The sequence below is a fragment of the Barbatula barbatula genome, assembly GCF_947034865.1.
Source record: "Barbatula barbatula genome assembly, chromosome: 1".
Classification (NCBI taxonomy): Eukaryota; Metazoa; Chordata; class Actinopteri; order Cypriniformes; family Nemacheilidae; genus Barbatula; species Barbatula barbatula.
The window spans coordinates 3,058,331-3,084,696 of record NC_136766.1 but is presented as its reverse complement, the minus strand read 5'-3'; the positions used below and the strand labels follow the sequence as shown (position 1 = coordinate 3,084,696).

Below are 26,366 nucleotides of genomic sequence, written 5' to 3'. Positions count from 1 at the left end.
CCAATGATATAATCAAGTCCCCGTCTAGTTTTCTTGTTAAATGCGTCACATTAAGAGAACACGTAATGCCAACTAGTTCATAACACACGATGCTGATATTCACATGTTTTTTTTTATTCCAACTCGATTTGAGGAGCCCTTTCACCTAAGAACACATCGACGTTTACATCACGTAATGCCACAGAATGTTAACCAATAAGAAAATGAGTCTTGTAGTAGTTGTGGAAAATTAGCCAGAGTCAGATATTACACTGTTTACTATAGTAAAAGCGTGCAGTTCTCCAACAGACGTACACTGTGTAGTTCAGTACAGTACAGTTCATGGTTCCAGATTTGAGCAAAGTTCAAGCTGGATTTGGAAGTGCTTGTCAGAATTCAGTCAGATGAAGACGCGGCAGCTTGATGTCAATGATGGAGTCAAACGGCCAATTATAGATTATTTATTAATTTATGGGGGGAAGCTGCTTCTCAATAAACTGTTTGATGTCCATCATTTCCTGTTAGAAAAACAACGCACGTTAGTTGATAATACTCATTTAGGGCTGCAAAATATAAAAAACATGACCAAAATATTATAAACGTGCATATTAGAAAGGTAAGCAATAACTGTATTATATCAATACCATGTACATAACATGTTTTAGGTGAATGCAGATAGCACACAAATGCTATTGGAAGATGATGATTTGTAGAAGACGATCAGCAATCAGAGAGTATGTGAAACATTTGCTGTTTACATCATTTTTAAGTTTTAAATACATTTGAATACGCTTCAAAAGATTTAAAGCATTATTGATCACATTTTCCTTTAATATCACGCAGCTCTGTCAAAATATTTGTGCACAGTTGTACATCTAAGAATTGTATTTAGCGTTTGTGAAATGTATTTTATGAGAATATAATTTTACTTTACGCATGTAAATTGTTTTTTAATATACTTTGTGCACGTGAATTAGGTTTTATGCATGTGAAGCTGCGGCTAGGCAAATGCACCTCTTGTTTTACACGTGAATAATTACTGAGACTAAAATCGCTCCATACAGCCCTAGTTTCAGCCCTGCAGTCATTTAATTCTTGAAATGTAGGTAGAAAAAGTCACATTTTAGTCATTTTTATGCACTATATTAAGGGCTGAGTTTGGAGACCAATTTGGCCATTCGATTCGATTCTAATTTATATGGTTTTAATTCGATTCAACATCGATAAATTATCAGTCTTTCATTTAAAATATTAGTTTTGCAGACATGGAATCCATATTTAAATATATAGGCTGGTAACTGAAACCCCCTACTCAGCTAAATGAATGAAATACAAACTCACAATAATAGCAGAGCCCACACAATTGTTTTGAATTACTTTTTACTTTGAGTAAGCAAATATTACTGTTTGTAAATGATGAGTCGCAGTGAAATCGTGAGCAACTTGAAACATGTTTCAGAAATAAAACAGATTTCAAAATACAACTTGAACAATGGTCCATCCTCTGGTCACGTGCATTAAGTTTAAGAATGCTTTTTGTAAAAATATATTGCTTCTTTAAATTAAAGATCGACTAAAATCGAAGAATGAATTATTTTTACCCAGCCCAACTATTTTTCAGTCTGCACCTCAAATGATACGGTTCATATTTGTATTTTTTTATAACTATTTCTACACGTAGGAAATGAGGAAGTGCACTCTCTATGCTTAAAGATTTGTTTACATCTTACAATCTTTTAAGATAAGATATGAACTCTATTAATGCATTCAGTGTCTCGGCATGAATACCTCCGGACAGGCGCTGTGAGGCATCCTGGGATATGTTTTAAAGGTGATATTGGCTGGGTTCAGCATGCTTTTGAGTTTCTCCACAGTGAGACAGCCAAAAATGAGTGGAACCAGTGGATCGGCTTCACCGTGACACTGCAGCACCGGTATATCCTTATTACTGCTGATCACTGACTTCAGAACAGAGAAGAAGAAACAAAGTACAACTCATATCAACTCATTCAGCGCCGCAAAACTTCAGTTTAGCAAAAACACATATGATATTACCTCTAATCCAGAATAGATATCAGATGTGTAAACTGACCTGCGAGAGGGAGTTCCTGAGGGGCAACCAGCAGCTGAGGGCGATCACACCCGCCAACCTCTGATGGCTGGTTAAAGCCGTGTAGAGAGAGAGAGCACCACCCTTAAAATACATACAAACAGATGAATAATGAATGCATAAGGAATTTTCAAATTATGTTTTTTTTGCATACATCCTAGAATTGGATAAACCTTGTCAATATAATTAGGTTAATAAAGAAGAGAATTACGTGCATACTAGAAGTGATAAATAACGAGTAGTGCAAAAAAATGTGTACCCTTCACAAAGGAGTTACTTGTAGTCTTCCTTGCTTATTATTTATTTGAGGACTTCAGTGGGTCTTTAACGTCCAAAACCATTCAAAAGGTGATTAAACGGTCTTACCTGAGAGAATCCTCCCAGGACAATCCTATGAGACGGGATTCCATTCTTAACCTCTTGATCAATCAGCGCTTTGACTGTGAAAGAAAGCAATTGTTTAACACATTTAATAGGAGATGGACGTTTCTTTTTCACCTCACGCTTGATCTTAGTATTATACTTAACTGCTTTCGGCAGCTTTTTTAATTCCTGCTTCATCTTCCTCTGCATCAGGACTGAGTCCAATGATATCAAACCTTTAACGAATCTCATATTAGTGAAAGAAATTGACACGCGAGGTTTGTAGGTTCATGCTGTAAGTTTGATTGGACAAAAGTCCGTCTCACCAGGATGGCATTGCCATGTTCATATTGAGGCTGACGGGCATGACTGGTCTTTCATGGTAAATCAGAGAGAAATAGAAGAGGGACCATGATTACATTAAAATCACTGATATTACCTATATATATATATATATATATATAATGCTGTTGAAGTCATTTTTATGAAGAAACGAAAAATATTATTATCAGATGTAAATATAATTAAGATATTGAAAAATATTACAGTGATGGCAATAAATATATGTTAATCTCCACAAAAGAAGCATGATGAGAATGTGCATGTTTGGGTTTATCTGGAACAAACACATGAATCCATGAAATAAGTCAAGCAATGAAAGGCATGTCAAAGTCTTTTGCAGAAAAAAATGATGTCTGTTAGTTGGCAAGACAGATATAACACACTACTGCTGCTGCTATATATATATATATATAGATGAATAATAGAAATAGATATTTAGTACATACGCATGAGGGCAAATGTACTTGATGTGAGGGGTCCTGATCCCGGCCATAGCTTCAGCCCATCCGTGCCTGAAGAAAATGTATGTTTTACTTAAAAAAGTTGCAAAAACTGTACAATTTGTTATGAAGTATGTAAGAAACACTACAAAGTAAGGTATATATTATAGCATAGAGTTTACCCTGTGTCACCCAGACCATGGAGGAAAATCACCTGGAAAATAAAAACAATAAATGCAATATTTAATTTTGTTAAAATAAAATAAATAATACACTTTAAAACGTGTGTCATATTAACACATTTTATTTATTACATTAATTATGTTTTTATTTTTCATTTAAATTGACTTAATTTCATAAAATTTGAAATGAACATTTTGTTTGTCAAAACCTTGGGAAGGTAAGGATTGACAAAACTGACAACATTTATACAAGTTTAAGATGTTTGGTAAGCTTGTATTTGCTAAATGTTATTAAAAATGCCTTTCCACAAAAACGCGCAGCGAGGACGCATAACAATACGTGAGGGTCTGCGCAAAGAACGCGCTGCGGTCTGCTAAATTGTCATTGGTTAACGCTCACGTACTGCACTGCCACTGACCAATTAAAGCATTAAGGAGGCGGGACCATTGTGCTATCGGAAATCCAATTCGCTGTCTTCCAGCTGGACTGCGAAGTGACAGGTACAAGCGCTGCTTACGCGTCCGTGTGTCAAACGCTTAATCGGTAATCTCTGCAGTGCGTATTTATATATACCACACATACGTGCAACATAAACTTAATAGTTTATGACATTAACAATGTAAACATGATGTTAAATTAAAGTGTCGAAGGATCACTTACCGCAGCCGTAGCTTTACGCGCTGCAGGCACGATAGCTGGCAGCGGAGCTGACATGTTATTACCGCACATGCAAGTTCACAGAGCCTCGCATTCAATCTGAGAAACTGTTAACTATCGACGTGTCACCGAAGGCACAAACTCGATGACAACACCGAACACCGATGTTTATGACTTCGCGTCGATGATATTAACGCAAAACTAAGAGGCAAAGAGGGACGCTTCCGTCACGGTGTTCGATAACACGGTAACCGCGTGTCAATTTAACCGTATTGACAGTTAAGGAGACTTCGGGTCAGTTTATTGTCTCGCCTCATGCTGCATTCATCTTATCCCCGAATTAGAAGAGCTGATCCTGGAACGGAATTATAGATGACCGCGGCAGCACGAGACCCTGTATTGACACAGGAAGTCCCACCCACTCCTGCCAAAGTGACGCAATATCATTGGGTCCCTTTTACTTGTCAGTTATTCCTAAAATATGTTTATGTATTTGCGTTTTCTATTTGTGCGGTTATTTGGCATATTACTCGATTGGCACGTTTATTTTATTATTATTGAATTTTTACACGAAAAGCCATTCGACGCTCAGCATCGTGGCATAATGATTAAGCGTGTTTCACGTAGAATGGCAAGAGTGTGGTTTGATATCTCACTGTGCACGTGACATTAACAAGTTTTATCGCATGTACTTCCGGTTTAATGTACCACGTGGTGTCCCGTCTCTTCTGCCCTTGACTAGCATGTCTATGGCTCAACAATGTCCGCCAACAAAACTACAGGAGGGAAAACTATTGACATTCTAAAGAATCTGCCTCGTATTACTCTCGCCAACCTTCGACCGAATCCAGGAGCCAACAAAAATGTGAGTTGCTAGCAATTTTGTGTAAAATGCATCTGGTTTGAAGATTAGCGTGCTAGCTAGTGACCAGCATCAGTTGACGTTACTTTAAAACCGATGGCAATGTGGTCAGTGCAGGCAGTGACGTATTCTTATGAATGAAAAGGCGAGTTTAGTTTAAAATGAACAGGTAATAAATGTGTACAAAAATATTGTAACGTAAGTTAAAAAAGATTTTAATAAAAGTGCAGTCAGTGTGAGGCAGCACAGTGCTCAAGCAGTGCTTCTATGATCTTATATTTGTTATGTTCCTAAGCTCTAGGTTTACAGACATGAATCAGTTTTATGTCTCTGAGTAAAGGTTTCTTTCCCATAATTTATAAATCTATTTGTGTGTGTGTGTGTGTGTGTGTGTGTGTGTGTGTGTGTGTGTGTGTGTGTGTGTGTGTGTGTGTGTGTGTGTGTGTGTGTGTGTGTGTGTGTGTGTGTGTGTGTGTGTGTGTGTGTGTGTGTGTGTGTGTGTGTGTGTGTGTGTGTGTGTGTGTGTGTGTGTGTGTGTGTGTGTGTGTGTGTGTGTGTGTGTGTGTGTGTGTGTGTCTACTAATTTATCACAACAGGGCATTTTTGAGAGCTGGTTTTTAAATGATGGTAACAACAGTGAACAATTCTGTATAGGTGTCAAGAAACATTTCAATTAAACTAAAGATAAACATTTTCTGTATTTATTTCAGTTGATATATTTGTCGCAGGCATTACACGTGTCAGCTTTCTTATACCGTGTGCAAGTGATAAACACAATAAGAAAACTAGGTTATAATAATATGCCAAAAATATATAAGAAATAGGGTGTAAATGGGAATCTAAAAAGTAAATAAAACAAAATATAGCATGTACAAATATGCATAATGTGTTACTTGATGGTCCCTGTACAATGTGTATAATTATATCTTGTTTAAATTGTGAAACAATACTAAAAACTCAATTTGTCACAGGAGACGCGAAGAGGTCGTGGCATGCACGGGGGTAACAGAAGTGGACGGGGTCATAAAGGGGAACGACAGCGTGGTAACAGACCCCGATTGGGCTTCGAGGGCGGACAGACACCCTTCTACCTGGTAATCCCAAAATATGGCTACAACGCGAATCACAGGTACTATTGTTTACTCTAGTCAAGATACATGGCATCGAATAGACCTTCTTTAGCATTTATGTTCTGTCCATCCTTTCTTTATTATGCCTTCATTGTGTTGTCTAACTTGTGTGCGTTACATTTCTTCAGTCGTCGACCGCAGTACCCCCCGCTCTCCCTGCGCAGACTGCAATATCTTATCGATTTGGGCCGTATCGACACCACGCAGCCCATCGATCTGACCCAACTGGTCAACAGCAGAGGGGTTGCAATCCAGCCGCTAAAACGAGACTATGGCATCCAGCTCGTCGATGAGGTGTGTGTTCAAAACCAGTCCTGTGTGTTAATGACTATGTGTAAGTTATTTCATAGAAATTTGCGCTTTAGTTGGGCAACATGCATTAATTGTGTTAGTACATATTAACACAACAAAAACATTATTTGCTCGCCATTTTAATAACAATAATGACAAACTTAAAATCCTAATTCACTCCCATTATATGAAAGGAAATGTCAGATGCTGTTTAAAACTCCACATTTTTGTCATAAACATTGAATTTATTTAAGAAATTCTAAGTCATGTTAGTTTTTTCTGTGCCAGCTTATCTATCATCTTATTTCTTTTTGTCTATGATGTGTTAATTTCTATGAACTGTCCAGAAGGGGGCAGCACCAAACACAATTGAATGGTTCAAGTGATTTTTATTAAAAGCATTGTGTGTGTGTGTGTCTGTTACAGGGCGCTGATATATTCTGTGCAAAAGTTAACCTGGAGGTTCAGATTGCATCAGAGAAAGCCATCGCTGCCATTGAACGAAATGGGGGTGTGATTACAACAAGCTACTATGATCCCCGTAGCCTCCGTGAGTATACTGACACAAACTCTGCAAACATGATTTCTGTACCAACCGAGTTAGAAACACTGATTTTGAAAAATGTGTTTTGTTTCAGAGGTCCTCATCAAACCAGTGCCCTTTTTCATATCCGGACAACCCATACCCAAGCGCATGCTTCCCGGTGAAGACCTTCTTCCATATTACATAGACGCCAATCACCGTGGCTACCTCGCTGACCAAGATAAAGTCCAGGCAGCGCGGTTGGCCTTGGCTAAAAAGTACGGCTACAGTTTACCTGACATCACAAAAGATGAACTCTTCGAAATGCTGGCGCAAAGAAAGGATCCTCGTCAGATCTTTTTCGGGTTATCCCCTGGATGGGTGGTTAACATGGAAGATAAGAAGATCCTCAAACCCACAGATGAGAAAGTCTTGCAGTATTATGGCTCGTAATGCTGACAACGTGATGTGTGCGGACTTAATATATATATGTGTATATATAGATTGAGAGTGTTTCAAGAATTGTTTGAATTCATTGTCTATAATAAACGTTTGATTCCACATTCCATTCCTCAGTTATTGATTTAAATAAGGGGTGTGCACAAAAAACATGCAAGACAAGGAATGCGTCCTGCTGGTGAAAATGTGTTAATGTGTAAACCATAATGTAAAGAAAGTTTCACATAAGGCAAGAAGCATCAGTAACACTTTTCATATGGCTGTATAAATATTATGCATGTAAACAAGCTTTCTGGAATAAGACATATTTAGAACACACGTATTTTAATTATGGAAAAATGATTGGTAGTCGTATATCTAGAATGGCACGAGGGTGAGTAAATGATGTATGGTGCATATACAATGAGCAGTGCATCTCCAAATAAATGACAATGTGTATTATTTGGCCTTAAACATTCAGCTTTAAGTGTTGCGAAACGTTTTTGGTAGCAGGTGAGAGGAAACGGAAAAAACAGGAACCAGCTGCGTCAATGTGTGGACGCGCTGCTACTCGCAGACAGCTGTGTCCGGGTACGCGCGTCACTCCGTCAAACCCCGCAGGCGCGACGCGGCCGATGCTCAGCGCCAAATGACCGATTGTTCTCATCGAGATGACTTGTGCAGCTCGACGAACGTTTTTATTTAAGGACAAACATTTGGCCAAGTTTGCAGTTCACTGCTTGATCACTTCCCCTTTTTGTATGTTCCGAGGGCATATTGGTACAATATACACCCTCAGGTATGATGAGAAAACACTAAACTTGGTTAAGGTGCTTATTTGAAAAGGAGTTTGTCCAAAAATGGTAACAGGGAAGGTGGCTTTAACTCTGACATGCAAACACAGAAAGCTCAGAAGTCATAAAGCAAACATTGAGTTTATTGTTTATATTTATTTTCTTTCGTCGACCTCTTCACCTGTCTCTTGACTTTATAAGCTTTGTGTTCCTCCAATAAAAGCTGAGCTTCACATTCTAAGCACAACTATAACATACATACAAACCTTTAATACATATTAAATAATAACTTGGAATAAAGTATAAAGGACACTTAAATTGACAATACCTTTGGCCCTTGCATGTACACCACAACAATTGTTTTACTTGGCCTACGGAGTTTTGCTTTAGAAAGTGTCAATGTGCTCAATGAAAAGTTTCATGTTATCGCGTTCAACATCATAATCTCAGAGTTACATTTATTCTTTATTTATTGCTTTTTCTTATTTACTCGGCCGGTGACTAAATATAGCTGCCGCATTGTCATGAAGTCTGCTGTTGCTGACATTATCAAAGGAAGCACATGTGTGTTTTACTAACTGCAGCTCCCCTCCTTACAGTACCTTTTCTGATGGAGAGATTTACTTTTATGATGCCTCATGGTGTGCATGGAAAATTGCAGAGTTTACGTAAACCATCCCAGAAAGTCTACTGGATTTAATGGTTATAATGGGAATTGTATTGGTGTTAAGGAATCTCTATGCGTCTCTGCTGGTATTGCTTTGGGTTGGTGGAATGGTGTATGGGAACCAACGCCATCTTATTGGAGTGAGACCCAAAACACACTACAGACTACATTTTATAATGGTTTTTATTGGTAAACAGCTGATGCTTTATAACATTTACATTGTAATGTAAACCATTAGAAGTTGTATTGTTTTTTTCAAAAGAGAGATTGACTATAAAGTAACCCAACTATGAAGTCACACAAGATGAGAAATGTATTTGCTCGTTTTTTCCAGGCCTTTGTTGAGGGTGCAGGGGTTGTGAGCGGGTGGGTCCGCACGGCCTATGATGAAGCATGTTCCTGTCGCCAATAATAAACCCACTCCGAGGAGATATTTACATGGCCAGGACGGGACAGGAAAAGCACCACGAATCCTTTCAGCGTTATATTCTAAATAAATGAAAACCTCAGGAAAGCGAGCTCACAATCAGTGTTTATGAGTGAACACCAGCGCTTATCTTCAAAGCAGCAGAAAGCACGGCTGAATATATCTCGCTCAATATGAGCTTAAATGTCCTATTGCGTCTGTGTGTGTGTGAGAGTGAGCGAAAAAGTGTAAGAAAGCTTCAAATCTCAATGCTGACCTGAGGAATAGACCTGAGAAATGAAGGTCCCACATAGAACCAAAAACGGTTGCAAAGCATAAAGTTTTTTTCTCAACTTTTAATCGTTTTCAATCATGTTTAATTATCTTTTAAAAAACATAAATCAACACACTGTCTGATTAATGTACCCAAAAATGACCTATGTTTGGATAAAAGCTTTGGATGAAAGCATCTGACAAATGTAAATGTAGTGAAAATGTTTGTCGATAACAAAATGCAACAACTGAATATTTGTATTTAATTTGAAGGGTGCATTTGACTTTAGATTTGCTTTTAAACAACCACTTCTTCAGATAGGCTGCATGTTGTGATAAAAACACGGAAACATGACACCTATTACGTTTCTCAAGTGTACTTAAAATTATTATTCACCCCAAAATGAAAATGTCATTATATACTCATCCTCAGGTTGTTCCATACATTTCTAAAAACAAAGATATTTTGAAAAACGTCAGTAACAGATCTCATACTGACATTCTTCCAAATATCTTCTTTTGTGTTGAGCAGAAATGTGTTTGGAGAAACCTGAGGTTGAGTAAATTTACATTTACATTTACATTTAGTCATTTAGCAGACGCTTTTATCCAAAGCGACTTACAGACGAGGAAACATTGGAAGCAATTATAACAACATAGGCAACAAAATACATAAGTGCATCAAACTAGTCCATTAAAGCCTAGCCCAGTATAAAAAGCTAAGAATAGTGAGGTTAGTAATATTATTATTATTTTTTTATAAAGAAGGAAAGGGAAAAGAATTAGGAAAAATCAATCAGCGACGTGATGACGGAAGAGATGCGTTTTAAGGCGTTTTTTAAAGATGGCAACCGAGTCTGCTGATCTTGTAGCAGCTGGTAGATCATTCCACCAATGTGGAACAGATCCAGAGAAGGTACGGGAGAGTGACTTTTTTCCTTTTTGGGATGGTACCACTAGTCGTTGTTCCTTTGCAGACCGCAGTGATCTGGCAGGAACATAGATCTGCATTAGCGAGTGGAGATACGATGGTGCAGATCCTGTGTTGGTCTTGTAGGCCAGGAGCAAAGCTTTGAACTTTATGCGGGCGGCAACAGGGAGCCAGTGTAACCTGATGAAGAGCGGAGTTACATGCGCTCTCTTCGGTTCATTGAAGACCACTCTTGCCGCCGCATTCTGGATCATCTGGAGAGGTTTGATTGTGCAAGCAGGAAGTCCAGCCAGAAGCGCATTGCAATAATCCAGTTTGGACAGAACAAGAGCCTGGACTAGGACTTGCGTAGAGTGCTCCGATAGGAAAGGTCTAATTTTCCTAATGTTGTAGAGGATGAATCTACAGGACCGGGTGATGCTGGCAACATGACTTGTGAGGTTAAGCCGATCATCGATTACCACTCCCAGGTTTCTGGCTGTGCTGGACGGAGTAAATGATGACAGAATTGGACATTTTTGGACCGTCCCTTTAAAATACAGACTTTTCCATTTTACAGTGAAACAGAAAAGGTGTTGTTTTGAAACGGCAACTTTTAGAATGACAAGATGATTCTTTTGATAATTTATCGAGCGTGACATGAAATAACACATTCAAAATTAAAAACTCCCAATGCAACATTGTTTTGTAACAATATGCAACATATTAATCAATGTAGGTCAAATGTAGACAAATATGGTAGAATATGGTTATATTTGACCCAACAATGGGTTAAAACAACAGCCTAAGTTCATTTACATCCCAAAAATTTTAGTGTAAATAAGTCAGTGCTTTATATTGTGCAGAGTGCCAATGACCCTCTTAAATTTGTCTCAAAGTCACCAAAAAGGTACGCTCTGTATATGAAAAACATTTTATGGACATTACATGTCATTGACAAAAAATTCTAAGACCATTGGTATAAAGATTTAAGATTTCATAATGGCAATGTTAGCAAAATATTTTGGGAGCTGGGGAAAAGGAAAACTTGTTGATTTAAACAGAATACAAGTTTAAGAGCAGATTTCAGCCAAAGGTATTTTATATTCAGCCGAAAAAAGAAACGTCAGACCTATAACAAATGTGTATGTGAGGTGTGTGTGTGTTAGGATAAGAGCGGAATACAGTGCAGTGGCCTGCTGTGGCATACAGTAGTTGATCACAGTTAACTGAGAGGTGAACAATGAGCTGACTGATAACAGTCTTATCACACACGCTGACCGCAGAATACAATCCAACATTACCACTCAATACATCTCTGTCTCTCTCACACATATGCCTCTCCTCCCGGTCTGGGAAGAGAAAAATCACGGATGAGATCTCTTTGACATTCCCATGATTTCTCCCAGCCATCAATGACATTAAACGGAGAACGCGTTGAAGGTCTCATCTGCGTCTCAGATATTTCTCCTGAGGGAAAGAGTCAGAAACCTCATAAACGTCTCCATTAGAGACATCTCATCACATTTACCCAAATTCATGCATTTCGACAAATGAGCAATTTTAGGAGAAACATCTGATCGATGCATCAGCTGAGAACTCTTCATGAAAGAGCAACTTCAGAGTAGTAAAAAGTCTCTCTGTCATTCGTTGAGAAATGTACGTGTATGATATTCGTAATGTATAAATAAGCGGCCAGTCATGCGGCGTTTCTGTGTTATCTTCTTTAAGAGGCGGGGTGTCACTGTGTTTCACTAATGAGGCCTCTGTAAGCGCGGCACCCGCAGGGGTCTTGTAATCCACTGTGTGCGCCGCCATGTGTGCGTTTGAGTGTTTGCTGACCAGACCTCTGTTTGAGAAGGGGGCGTGAGGCCATACATTTACACTTGTGTGTATCTTCTTACACACTTGGTCATTTGACAGACTGACAGAGAACACAAGCCGTGTCGAAGAGGAGAGATAGAGAAACCAGGCGAATTGAATGCTGCATGTTTGCCGATTCCACTGCCTGCTGAGCCCATACAATACTACATCAATAGTCATTTACTGTCGTCCTTCAGACACCACTGTATGGATGATGCTGGAATCACGAATTAATTTCTAAAGGGACTTCTAAGTCAGGTCTCAGCGTCTCTCTGAGAATATTTTATCATGTTCGGCATTTTGTAACAAAAGCATCAAACTCTTCTTCCTCTTCATGGCACTCAATACAGCACAATACAAACTACACAATCCCCATCCAAATGTGTACCTTTGGTCCAAAGCAGGTATTTAAGCCTAACATAGATGAAATTCCCAAAGTTCACAGTTTGATCCAGAGTATCAGCTGCTAGATCCAGACAGGTTTTGTAATTCCAGACGGAGAGAAGCGTTCACCTCTCTGGATGTGGGTTCTTCAGAAAGTCTTGCCTATACTGGCCCTGAAGCGTCCCGTCTCATATATGCCTGCTGACCGATACAATGGAACATTGTGTTTAGGACAATCCCCATTGACACAGTACAAAGCCCATTGAATTACGTACAGATTATCACATGAACACACATACAACCAAGAGTTCAGAGGAGTGGATCATCATGTATTTCAGCATGCGATGCAATATTTATCAATAACTTGCACACGCACTATTGTTTAGAAGTTAACCGTGACTTTTGTTTTGTCATAAAAATATTGATAAGTGAGAAAGTGACCCTAGATGTTATAAAAACTCACAATAACAGTCATATAAAAAAGTTTGAATAGGCCTTAGGAAAATTAACCATGGTTTTAGTATGGCAAACGTGACAGGAATAACCAATTTCAACAACAAATACCCTGGTTAAACTATGGTTATTATAACAAAGATATGGTAAAACTGTGGTTAAACACAAAGAAAATGCTTAGTGTAGTAAAACCATTACACATTCGTGTAAGGGATTTTATATGCAGGTGTTGTAATGCTCTTTTAAAGCATCAGACTTAAATCGAGATTTCTCAAGTCGAAAGATTTAGGAAGGACAAAAACCGAAACTAACATTATTGTATTCACGCTGAGCTTTAATGAATTAAACCCATTAACACTGTTAACAGCAGCGCGCGCATCTCTCACGCGCGGATGTGGATTCGATCCTTTAATTCTAACAGAGTGTGAACAAGAAGAAAAGCGAATCATTTATTAGTGTAAACATGCATTACTGCACAAAGACGCATGTTTATTGCTAAGGTGCCATTCGGATGTAAATTCTGCTCCTGTGAAGTGTATTCCCATCTTGAAAAGGAAAGTTCAACCACGGGTTTACGACAGTAAACATGGCATATTAAGTCGATATTTCGTTTATAAATGCAGTATTATTTGCATTCGTTCAATGTGGCGAAATGTGTGTTTATGAACTACACTTTTTACCATAATAAAACCATCGTACATTTATACGAGGGAACGTAAGGAGTTACTTTAGGATTAACTTTTTATTTTTGTAATGCATTTTGACAAGTTTGCAGAAAAGTTTTCAATGAAAGATTATAATTGTATTATTTACAGGTGGTGTCTTTTGGGAAAACAAATCAAGAAAAAATTTAACGTTTAAATATCAACGCGTGGGCATTTAAATACGCGTTGCCATCAAAGTGTGTCATATTCTTTATGTATTTGTATGCATCAATTTTCCGTCTGTTCTAAAACCGAGGTACAGTTAGGTCATTTTTATTTTATCGTGCTGTTATCTGGATGAGTCTTATCAACCCTCCAAGATTTTTAAAGTTCAACAGCATTTCATCATCGTCATCATCTCTATCTTTCGGAGATCGAATTAGTCTCCAATTAACAAATACTCAATCATGCCCGAGTCACGTGAGGCCAAATGATAAAACAAGACGCTCCTCGCTTCAATTCGATTATCCTCAGTATCATTAGACTGTCTAACATGCATTATTCCTAAATCGTATCGATTAACGGACGCTCGTCTTACCTTTGTCAAAGGGCCGGCCGCAGGTTTCACTGCTGTAGACGCGGGCCAGACCGTCAGATAAAATCTAAACCTTGATCACTCACTGCAGTCATTGAATTAAGCGTCTGATTTCTGATCAGACGAGTCTGTGTTTAATCAAGGTGTCAAAGCTTTTCATCATTCTATTATGGCTGCCATAGCGGACTGAATGGATGCCCGAGGGCAGAGTCTCTCACTACACAACAGCAGCAACAGGTGCATCACATCTGCGCCTGCATGGCGATGCTGCCTGTCTGCGCGCGACCTGCATGTGGACCCTTTACGACTAAATTACAGAAACTTTTGTAAATAGTGTGGCATGCTTTACTGTGGTAGGGTTGAAAACACTATAGATTTGGTATATGTATCTATAATTATACTAAAGTATTGTGTGAGAAAGCACCGCAGTTTGATTCATTTCTATCACATTTATTTAGATTTTAATGTACAGTATCAAAGAGATTGCGAAATAAATATCCTAAATAGTTATTTAAACTTGATTGCTAATCAAAATATATGCTTCCTAAACGGTCCTGTCCGACGTTTTTAATATAATTTCTTTGTATTTAAGGACTTTTGACTGAAATGTTTAATGGGGAGCTAAAATGTTTTTCTATTGCATCAGGAGAGAAGACGTCTTTATTTTTATTTCCTATATTCCCTTAGTAATAATGAATAAGACATCTCAGGCATGTCTTTAAGATATAAGAATGACTTCCATTCCATTGAAGTGACTCCTATATTATTCGCTAATTTGTAGAGTCTGATGCTGAACATGGCCTGTGAAGTCAAAGGGTCACAGAACTGATTGAGATTTAATAATTTAAGTATTGTGTTTTAGTGACTGCAAATGAATGCAAACGGTTTGGGAAACGTCAATTTGAATGTTGCTTTTTACCCAATTCAATTAAACACGAATCGTATTATAATAACGTATTGTATTATAGCTTTCACAGAATTAATTTTTATAGTTGAAGGATTCCAGTTCATGATGCTGAATTAGGCCCTATTATAAATATTTACGCACAGTGCTCGATACCACCGACTTCTTCATTCAACATATCTCCTGATTAATCTAATAACGTTATTAAATATGTCTTTAAAACCTCTCGTGGGACATCGGCGTTATCTGTTAGGTGAAACTTCTTGCGCTTCACACCTTTAATCCACTCCTCCGCGACCCCATTGGTCCGCGACCCTTTTAAAGCCCCACTTGATCTCATGGACAGACCAACGGCGAAATCCTCAAAGAACCAGGAACCACATCAGCATGTATCTCGACCGAATGCTCCCCGAACCCGAAATGGGCCCCACGACAACGATGATGTTGGAGTGCCAGCCGTGCCATTACGCGCCGCCTGACCGGATCGAGCCGCGCACCGCGTCTCATGTACCCGTGTTGGGTCCATCCAGCCCGGTGTCTGTTGGCTCTGAATCCAGCTGCTCAAGCCCGGAGGCGAAAGTGACCGTGGAAACCCGGGTGAGACGCCCACTGAACGCGTTTATCATCTGGACCAAAGAGGAACGCAGACGCCTTGCGCAGCTGAATCCTGACCTGGAAAACACAGACCTCAGTAAAATACTCGGTAAGTGCAAAAAACTCCTTCATGTGCATCTAAATGTTAAAATGAGTAGTTTGCTTGAATACCAAATGTGTGTAAAAAAGCTTCACAATAACATACTGTTTCATAAACTAAAAGCTTTTTTTGGTTCACTTTACAGGTAAAACATGGAAGGCCATGTCTCTCGCAGAGAAGCGCCCCTACATGCAAGAAGCAGAAAGGCTGAGAATCCAGCACACCATCGACCACCCCAACTACAAATACAGGCCCCGGCGACGAAAGTGCAACAAACGTGGCAGCAAGACACCCCCGAGAGAGACCTGCACATCTCCGAACAGCACCTTTCACCTCAGCTACATGTTCCGAGGTCAAGCCCCACAGCAACCGCCCAGTCAACCGCACCCATACAATCAATTCAACTCCTATAATCTCCCACATGGAGGTTTTGGGTTCACCGGCCACCCTCCAGTGTTCCAGCAAACTGTGCTGTCAAGCGGGGATGAGATGTTCAATGGTGGACCGGCTTTCCTGAATTCATCTTCAGTACATCCACTTCCATCTGCATACTCAGAGTCACTGCGGTATTCCCAGAATTCCATGCAGCAGAGAGGAACGGACCTCCACGAATGGCGGGGAACAGAGGCGTGCACGTGTGTACTTTGTATGGGCGGACCTTCTTTGGAGTTCTACCTGGAACAGGTGAGAACGGACATGCTGGACCAGCTCGATCGCAGTGAATTTGATCAGTACCTCAATCCAGTACGGCCCGAGGAACACAAGTAACCATAAACACAAACTGCTTCTATTCAGACACTAAATGGTCAAACCAAAGACTGGAGAGTTAGTTTTGCTGCTGCCATTGAAATTATTTCTTACTGTAAGACAGTGAATGTTGAATGTATGAAAACAGTATTTATTATTATATGTGATGTCAAAGTTGGTGACATGCATACAGAACGGTCATTGTTTAATTTGATATGTATATTTAAATATATTTGCTTGTTATGAAAATGCCATTGGAATTTTTATAAATAAAATATCTGTAAATACTTTCGATGAAATACACGCGTTTGCTTCTTATTAATGTTTACAAATCAAAGATGCAATGATGCAAATTATTATTTTCAACCCATGGTTGGGTAAAATATGGACAACCCAGCATTGGGTTAAATCTAGAAAATGTCCCCAAAACTAAGACTCGCTTAATAGGACTAGGTGTTATAATCCCAACATGTCATACATTTAAAATGTTATAAAGAATTATGACATAACATAACATGTTCAATGATGACAGACATAAACTTTCTCTCATGCTTTCTATAACAAGGTGTTGTGTCCTAAAAACGGATGAAAATTAAACAAAGCAACAGAACACAAAAACCCACAAAAAGTACAAAGTTAACTACATAATCTGGAGTCATTTAGTGGACAAATCTTAATCTGTTAGTTTTGTAAAGTGGTGCAAATCTTTCTACCAACAAACCCACCCGCTCAAAGCCCCAAATCACCTGCAACAACAGCCACTGAGTCAATGAGTCTGAAACCCATAAACTCAATCATTCTCAATCATTCTCTATTGTGTTATACTTAGCGGATCATAGAAAATGAGCTGTACAGACACTGAATGTTTAAGATAAAAAACATCTATCTAACAAATTTGAATGTGTCCATTTATTTCTAGATTTTCACAACATATATTGGGAAATACTCCGTAAATCAATCCAGAGGAAAATGTTGTTGCTCAGAAGTTGCTCTTTCATAGCCGTAGAGATCTAATGGAGCTCTTTGTTCATTTAAATATCTGCTTAGTTTCAGATATATCTCCTGAAATAGTTTGAATGAGAAAATTGTTGAAACACATGAAGGGTATGGAAGTGTAATGTAGATTGTAGAGGTCAAATAATCTGGATTTGGGTAAATGTGATGAGAAATGAGAAAGAGTTTATATTGAGATCTTCAATAATATTGTCTTTTGATTGCAGACGAGACAAATCTGAGCTCAGTTTGACACATTGTTGACATCTCCTGTGAAACCAATGAAGACATTAGTGAGATTTCTGACATCCCAGATGAGAATTAAGCAAAGAGTCGACTGGCCGTCCGTCTAAACTCATTGATGTGTATAGGAGAATTAATTGAGATATCAAAGAGATCTCATCTGTGATTTACTTTCGCATTTCGTTCTGTACGATTAGAGATTTCTTATAAAAAAACGTTACGGTGTGTTTATTGTACGACTAAGAAACTAAGCAATGTGTGATATTGATTTTAATATTCTAATTTGTCATTGCGTCTCACATTCCTTAAATATTTACTAAAACTAAATTCCAACACATGGGACTTTCCTCCCTTAACTCAAACAATACAACAAACCCATTTCAGATGAATTTACTGTAGTGTTGTCAGCAACACGTTTAACCCCGAGTGCTCCAGGAGGAAAAATCCCAAGAATGTTTCAGACCATTTAAAAACGATGTGATAAAGGTGGAGAGGCTAAGTGGAATATACAGAACGCTTCAAAGAATTTTCGCAGATGTTGGAAAGAGGAACTGAGACGGGAAGTCGCGAGCGGAGTCACAACCTGGACTCACGCTGGCAGGTCATCAAATAGAGACCCAGAGGAAGAGATGAAGAATAGACAGCGGTGTGAAAGGAAAAAAGGGTAATATATGAGAGTCATTTAGAAGATATCATTCATACAAAAACACTTTTTGGGTTAGTCATAGTTATCTTTAATAAAATCGTTCGTTCTTATTCAGTCAATAAATCCTGAGACTCACCTGATTAGTAAACTTATTGGACTTTGTAAAAATGCATAAAGTTTTCTGTGAGGTTCAAAGGTAGAGGATAGAACAAAAGAAGTCTATGGCAGGTCCCCACGAAGACCAAAACAAACCTGTGTGTGTGTGGGGGGGGGGGGTGTATGGGTAGTATGTGTTTCTTTGATCTCTGGTATTTTTATACTCTTAATGACCTGAGACTTAATGAGAGGTCAAGCGGATGATTTACATACAATGTCTTTGGTCTGAGTTGAATTGTCATCCAGGAAATAAAATGGTCTTCACTCCAGCCCACGGCGAACTTAAGTGCGTTTCATGTGTGTGCTCACACTTTGAATGGGATGTCCTTAGTTGGAAACGTCCTTCCATAAATCTAGAACAGCAAAAGCAATTCATGGATTGTGTCCAAAACCGGTGTCCAATGTTGTTCGGTTATTCAAAATATCTTCTTTTGTTCTGCAGAAGATAGAAAGTCATGAGGAATGATTGATAACAGCATTTTAAAGTCAATATTAAACCAAATGAATGTATTTAGAAAATAAAAACCGTTCTCAGTTATTTGACCTATATGACTGATAAACAGGGCACACAAAGCCTGGGCGGATTCATTTGGGTATAGAGGATTTTTCAGTAAGCTTTATTCACCTGTGATGTGTGAATCTGGAAACCGTGTTGCACGTGGGTTGTTTAATAGAGATTAACACGGACCAAGATTATAACCTCAAAAACTGCAAATCCATTTTGAAAAACACTTTGTGTGGTCTGTTAGCATCCATCCATAGACTTGTGTTAGAAGAGGATGTAAAGCCCCTGGCCACTTCCCCTGAGCCACAGCTTCCCTTTAACTCCATGTCTTCTTGGAATATCACCACACAATCGACAATTCACAATGCTCGATATCGCATTCGCAGCAAAAACAAATTCATCAATTAAAGTAAACTGTGTTTCTTATTTCTTACACACTAGTTAAGCAAATGGAAACTTTCGCTTGAGTCTCATCTGCGTCTCAGAAATCCCACAAATGAGGAGTTTCCAACAATGTCTCAAACTGAGCTCAGATCTTTCAAGTCTACAACCAAAAGCCAATATAATTAAAGATCTCAAAATAAACTCACACATTTCTCATCACATAGACCCAAATCTAGATTATTTTACCTCTAAAACCTACATACTCTTTGTTTTTTAGGAGAAGGATCTGGAACTACGTTGATATTTAAACAAAACACTGCTCAAATAGCTCAAATCTCATGAGCTATGAAAAAACAACATCTGAGAATTAGGATGTGCCTCTAGGAAGAGCAGCATGTGGTTTCTTTCATCTGATACGATGCATTTAATGCGCCATCCAAATGTATTGCCTCTGTTTACTGTAACAAACACTGTGTACGTAAAGAAAGCATTTTGATCTCACTTTTAAGTGTATCTGATATTTCAGGTGTAGACTTGCCATGAGTACTCTTTGGCACAAACACAGCATCTATATTTTTGCATTCATCCGTATGTTTCTTCTTCACTAAGCGATCTCCTTCTAACTAAGAAGTCCTGCATATATATTATCACACTGTTCAAGTCAGACGGGTTTAGTTTTACGTTTGAACGTGAAGTCTGAAATAAGAGTAGCTGGACTGTTGCGTGTGGGCTTGCCGGGGGAACGTCTGGAGAAGTCTGAGCTTGGACGCAGTGTATTTATTGTTGTTATAGAGCAGGGATGCCAGATAACGCCTGCGCTCGCCTGATAGCGCTTGTGTTATTGTAAGGCCACAAGGCCATCTGATAAAGGCCTGCAGTGGGGATAAGGTCTATTTAAGATGGTGCTGAGCCAGAACCTTCAAATCCCACTGAGTACAGACCTCAGGACCTGTACAGTACATACAGTACACATACATATTAAAAACAGAATACATACAAATACGTACACGACACACATACAGTACATTTACATTTAGCAGACACCTTTATCCAAAGGGACTTACATAGCATTATCCTATACATTTATACATAGGTATCTGCAATCCCCTAAAATCAAACCCACAAATGTGCACATGTTAACACAATGCTCTAAGATACAAAAAAGTGTTGACATGATGTGTGTCTGTGTATTTATAAATACAAAAACATACACATAAATCTATATATATATATATTTAATAAAATGTTTAGATGAATTATTTAAATTGACCAATAATCTAAATAACATATTTTTTATTAAATATATGCATTAGTATGTGTTTATAAACACAAAGTTAGTATGCAGAGTACACTGACATATATTATGTGAACACAGACTTTTATTCTGGATGCGATTAATCAAAAAAATATATAGGGCCGGGTTGGGGGGGGGCTAGGGGGCATGTCTTGGGCTTCTCTGAAAATATTCAGCTGATAAATAAAAAAAAATACTTATAATTAATATATAATTAATATTTATTTGTATGATCTATTAAATATCAATCTATTAAATATAATCACCAATAAATTAACAGATTTCAGTATAATAGGTCTATGGAAAGTCCCCATAACGTATAGACACCTAAAGTGAGTGCATGTGTGTTTGAATGACAGGCAGTTTATCTCTGCAGTGATCAGAAGAGGAAGCTGTTCAGCTGACCCAGTCAAGGGAAGTTAAGACAAGGGACTAAAGTGTGAAATCACTTCTCATTATCTGTGTGTGTGTGAGAGAGAGAGAGAGTTTGTACGTGTGTGTGGGGGGTCTACTTAATTACATTTACAATATATTTTGGAGACAAAACCTGTGGGGACCGCCTCATTTGTAAAAAAGCTATAATATAAAGCATAAATGTACAGAAAATATAAACTTCTCTGTTAGAGTTTGGGTGAAGATATTCACGGTGTTAACAAACAACAGAAGTCGTGTGTGTGAGTGTGCGTAGCAAATCTTAAGAGCTCAAAACCCAGACTATCAGTCCGATGTAATGAAAGAATTTAATTATAATATAATATAATATGACATTTGCATGAAATATATTCACACCCTCATCTCACTGATACTACAGTGTCTGTGACATCAGTCACATACAAGAGTGATGAACCTCAAGCCATATGGAAGTTCTTACAAAATCATGCAGGTGAGAACACACACACAACACACACACTGAATACATTTCCTCTATTAAACTACAACTGCGAGAAATAAATAACAATCTTCTCCATCTGACCATTAGAGTGATTCTCAAGGTTTAATCGTAGCAGGTGGATGAATCGAGTGAGGTGCATGACAGGAAAATCTCAGATCTCAGTCATTTTAGAGGATAAAAGTATAAACTATTTTGCACGTTTTCATCACGTCTGGGGTGTGGTATCTTAAAGGAATTTTCATAAAGTACAAATACAATATTTACAGTCTTGATACATGTTTTTCTTTGTCTTATTGTGCCTGATTCCTCACTTTACATGAATCCAATAAAATCTTCGTAATCTTTCTTTAAATGTACATTGTAAATCTTTCCTAAATAGCCAATCATTCTTTGTTATTTCACTTTTGCAATCTGCTAACATGTCTCATGTTGACCTAAAGATTTATAAACAATATCTGCTGCATGCTGTTGATTACCACAAAAAAGCGAGTCTATGAGGCAAATGTGTTATAATTATCGACAGCCACATGCCACAGACAGAGTTTAACTATATACCCTGAATATCGATTAACATGATTGTGTGTATGTGTGTGTAACGTTGTCCTTTCGTTTGTTAACACCCGGACCGGTCATATGTCACACATGACACACACAGATGTGTGAGTGATCGATACACACGGTGTTGAACACACACGCTCGTACACACCAACAGAAGATGATTAACTCTTCCTCAAACGCGTCTATCAGCGAATCAAAGCAGTCCACTCAATAATGTCCAAGTCAATATTCACTCTTTGATATCTGTGTGTTTGAGCGTGTGCGCGTTCAGAGACCTAAAATATCCAACGCTGACATTTTTTCACAGGAGCCAAACTCGGGTCAGAGGTCACGGGTCATCATATCTGTGTGCAAGAGAACAATGGGGCAGTTAAAACACAATATATCACTCTCACTTTTCTCTCCCCGATTTCTTCTGTCTGCATTCATGTCCCAGCTTCTCTCTCTCACACACATCATTTTCCCTCGTCGTTACAGGATGTCCACTAATCCACCAGTCTTTACACAAATGCTCATAAAAATGATTAACGTTTCCAATAATCAGTGTCACAGTATGTGTCTGTCTGTCTGTCTGTCTGTGTGTGTCTGGCGTGTGTGCGTGTGTGTGCATGTCTGTCTGTGTGTGTGTGTGTCTGTCTGTCTGTGTGCGTGTGTGTGCATGTCTGTCTGTGTGTGTGTGTGTCTGTCTGTCTGTGTGCGTGTGTGTTTCTGTGTGCGTCTGTGCATGTGTCTGTCTGTGCTTGTGTGCGTGCGTGTGTCTGTATGCGTCTGTGCGTGTATGTGTCTTTGTTTGTGTCTGTGCGTGTGTCTGTCTGTGTTTGTGTGTGCATGTGTGTGTCTGTCTGTGTGTGTGTGTGCGTCTTTGCGTGTGTGTGTCTGTGTGTGTCTGTCTGTCTGTGCTTGTGTGTGTTTCTGTGTGCGTCTGTGCATGTGTCTGTCTGTGCTTGTGTGCGTGAGTGTGTCTGTATGCGTCTGTGCGTGTATGTGTCTTTGTTTGTGTCTGTGCGTGTGTCTGTCTGTGTTTGTGTGTGCATGTGTGTGTCTGTCTGTGTGCGTGTGTGTGTGCGTCTGTGCGTGTGTGCGTGTGTGTGTGTGTCTGTCTGTCTGTGTGTGTGTGCGTGAGTGTGTCTGTCTGTGTGTGTCTGTCTGTCTGTGCTTGTGTGCGTGAGTGTGTCTGTATGCGTCTGTGCGTGTCTGTGTCTGTGTTTGTGTCTGTGCGTGTGTCTGTCTGTGTTTGTGTGTGCATGTGTGTGTCTGTCTGTGTGTGCGTCTGTGCGTGTGTGTGTGTGTGTCTGTCTGTCTGTGCTTGTGTGCGTGAGTGTGTCTGTATGCGTCTGTGCGTGTATGTGTCTGTGTTTGTGTCTGTGCGTGTGTCTGTCTGTGTTTGTGTGTGCATGTGTGTGTCTGTCTGTGTGCGTGTGTGGGTGCGTCTGTGCGTGTGTGTGTCTGTGTGTGTCTGTCTGTCTGTTCTTGTGTGCGTGAGTGTGTCTGTATGCGTCTGTGCGTGTATGTGTCTTTGTTTGTGTCTGTGCGTGTGTCTGTCTGTGTTTGTGTGTGCATGTGTGTGTCTGTCTGTGTGCGTGTGTGTGTGCGTCTGTGCGTGTGTGTCTGTGTGTGTCTGTCTGTCTGTTCTTGTGTGCGTGAGTGTGTCTGTATGCGTCTGTGCGTGTATGTGTCTGTGTTTGTGTCTGTGCGTGTGTCTGTCTGTGTTTGTGTGTGCATGTGTGTGTCTGTCTGTGTGCGTGTGTGTGTGCGTCTGTGCGTGTGTGTCTGTGTGTGTCTGTCTGTCTGTGCTTGTGTGCGTGAGTGTGTCTGTATGCGTCTGTGCGTGTATGTGTCTTTGTTTGTGTCTGTGCGTGTGTCTGTCTGTGTTTGTGTGTGCATGTGTGTGTCTGTCTGTGTGCGTGTGTGTGTGCGTCTGTGCGTGTGTGTCTGTGTGTGTCTGTCTGTCTGTGCTTGTGTGCGTGAGTGTGTCTGTATGCGTCTGTGCGTGTATGTGTCTTTGTTTGTGTCTGTGCGTGTGTCTCTTTCTGTGTTTGTGTGCGCATGTGTGTGTCTGTCTGTGTGCGTGTGTGTGTGCGTCTGTGCGTGTGTGTCTGTGTGTGTCTGTCTGTCTGTGCTTGTGTGCGTGAGTGTGTCTGTCTGTGTGTGTCTGTCTGTCTGTGCTTGTGTGCGTGAGTGTGTCTGTATGTGTCTGTGCGTGTCTGTGTTTGTGTCTGTGCGTGTGTCTGTCTGTGTTTGTGTGTGCATGTGTGTGTCTGTCTGTGTGTGTGTGCGTCTGTGCGTGTGTGTGTGTGTGTCTGTCTGTCTGTGCTTGTGTGCGTGAGTGTGTCTGTATGCGTCTGTGCGTGTATGTGTCTGTGTTTGTGTCTGTGCGTGTGTCTGTCTGTGTTTGTGTGTGCATGTGTGTGTCTGTCTGTGTGCGTGTGTGGGTGCGTCTGTGCGTGTGTGTGTCTGTCTGTCTGTTCTTGTGTGCGTGAGTGTGTCTGTATGCGTCTGTGCGTGTATGTGTCTTTGTTTGTGTCTGTGCGTGTGTCTGTCTGTGTTTGTGTGTGCATGTGTGTGTCTGTCTGTGTGCGTGTGTGTGTGCGTCTGTGCGTGTGTGTCTGTGTGTGTCTGTCTGTCTGTTCTTGTGTGCGTGAGTGTGTCTGTATGCGTCTGTGCGTGTATGTGTCTGTGTTTGTGTCTGTGCGTGTGTCTGTCTGTGTTTGTGTGTGCATGTGTGTGTCTGTCTGTGTGCGTGTGTGTGTGCGTCTGTGCGTGTGTGTCTGTGTGTGTCTGTCTGTCTGTGCTTGTGTGCGTGAGTGTGTCTGTATGCGTCTGTGCGTGTATGTGTCTTTGTTTGTGTCTGTGCGTGTGTCTGTCTGTGTTTGTGTGTGCATGTGTGTGTCTGTCTGTGTGCGTGTGTGTGTGCGTCTGTGCGTGTGTGTCTGTGTGTGTCTGTCTGTCTGTGCTTGTGTGCGTGAGTGTGTCTGTATGCGTCTGTGCGTGTATGTGTCTTTGTTTGTGTCTGTGCGTGTGTCTCTTTCTGTGTTTGTGTGCGCATGTGTGTGTCTGTCTGTGTGCGTGTGTGTGTGCGTCTGTGCGTGTGTGACTGTGTGTGTCTGTATGCGTCTGTGCGTGTCTGTGTCTGTGTCTGTGCGTGTGTCTGTCTGTGTTTGTGTGTGCATGTGTGTGTCTGTCTGTGTGCGTCTGTGTGTGTGTCTGTGTGTGTTTCTGTGTGCGTCTGTGCGTGTGTGTGTGTGTGTCTGTCTGTTCTTGTGTGTGTGCGTGAGTGTGTCTGTGTGCGTCTGTGCGTGTCTGTGTCTGTGTTTGTGTCTGTGCGTGTGTCTGTCGGTGTTTGTGTGTGCATGTGTGTGTCTGTGCGTGTGTCTGTGTGTGTTTCTGTGTGCGCCTGTGCGTGTGTGTGTGTGTTCTTGTGTGCGTGAGTGTGTCTGTGTGCGTCTGTGCATGTGTCTGTGTGTGTTTCTGTGTGCGTCTGTGCGTGTATGTGTGTGTCTGTCTGTTCTTGTGTGTGTGCGTGAGTGTGTCTGTGTGCGTCTGTGCGTGTCTGTGTTTGTGTCTGTGCGTGTGTCTGTCGGTGTTTGTGTGTGCATGTGTGTGTCTGTGCGTGTGTCTGTTTCTGTGTGCGCCTGTGCGTGTGTGTGTGTGTGTGTGTGTGTTCTTGTGTGCGTGAGTGTGTCTGTGTGCGTCTGTGCGTGTGTCTGTGTGTGTTTCTGTGTGCGTCTGTGCGTGTATGTGTGTGTCTGTCTGTTCTTGTGTGTGTGCGTGAGTGTGTCTGTGTGCGTCTGTGCGTGTCTGTGTCTGTGTTTGTGTCTGTGCGTGTGTCTGTCGGTGTTTGTGTGTGCATGTGCATGTGTGTCTGTGCGTGTGTGTGTCTGTGCGTGTGTGTGTCTGTCAGTGTTTGTGTGTGCATGTGCATGTGCATGTGTGTCTGTGCGTGTGTGTGTCTGTGCGTGTGTGTGTCTGTCAGTGTTTGTGTGTGCATGTGCATGTGTGTCTGTGCGTGTGTGTGTCTGTGCGTGTGTGTGTGTGTCTGTGCG

The 26,366-nt window shown here is 40.2% G+C and overlaps 3 protein-coding genes across 9 annotated transcripts; 2 read left to right on the top strand and 1 right to left on the bottom strand.

Annotated features, from left to right (window-relative positions):
- Positions 1-90: 90 nt before the first annotated feature.
- On the bottom strand, positions 91-4,503 carry lypla1 (lysophospholipase 1). 2 transcript variants are annotated; one of them, XM_079453586.1, is made up of 9 exons: positions 4,078-4,503; positions 3,417-3,448; positions 3,241-3,306; positions 2,779-2,826; positions 2,618-2,688; positions 2,456-2,529; positions 2,072-2,173; positions 1,768-1,941; positions 91-497 (listed from the first exon to the last, which is right to left on the bottom strand). In XM_079453586.1, the coding sequence occupies exons 1-9, from the start codon at positions 4,144-4,146 to the stop codon at positions 444-446; spliced, it is 690 nt and encodes a 229-aa protein (XP_079309712.1). In that variant the 5' UTR covers positions 4,147-4,503; the 3' UTR covers positions 91-443. The 2 variants fall into 2 exon arrangements, with proteins under 2 accessions (XP_079309712.1, XP_079309713.1); XM_079453587.1 differs by having other exon boundaries at positions 2,779-2,821; positions 4,078-4,214.
- Positions 3,887-7,779, top strand: mrpl15 (mitochondrial ribosomal protein L15). 6 transcript variants are annotated; one of them, XM_079453532.1, is made up of 7 exons: positions 4,165-4,321; positions 4,419-4,537; positions 4,817-4,939; positions 5,908-6,065; positions 6,195-6,360; positions 6,784-6,907; positions 6,996-7,665. In XM_079453532.1, exons 3-7 carry the CDS (start codon positions 4,835-4,837, stop codon positions 7,331-7,333), a joined length of 891 nt encoding a protein of 296 aa, XP_079309658.1. In that variant the 5' UTR covers positions 4,165-4,321; positions 4,419-4,537; positions 4,817-4,834; the 3' UTR covers positions 7,334-7,665. The 6 variants fall into 6 exon arrangements, with proteins under 6 accessions (XP_079309657.1, XP_079309654.1, XP_079309656.1 ...); XM_079453531.1 differs by lacking the exons at positions 4,165-4,321; positions 4,419-4,537 and adding an exon at positions 3,887-3,917; XM_079453528.1 differs by lacking the exons at positions 4,165-4,321; positions 4,419-4,537 and adding an exon at positions 3,897-3,960.
- Positions 7,780-15,598: 7,819 nt separating this feature from the next.
- On the top strand, positions 15,599-16,673 carry sox32 (SRY-box transcription factor 32; the record flags this gene model as incomplete). Its single annotated transcript, XM_079463086.1, has 2 exons — positions 15,599-15,914; positions 16,051-16,673. 2 exons carry the CDS (start codon positions 15,599-15,601, stop codon positions 16,671-16,673), a joined length of 939 nt encoding a protein of 312 aa, XP_079319212.1.
- Between the last annotated feature and the right edge of the window lie 9,693 nt (positions 16,674-26,366).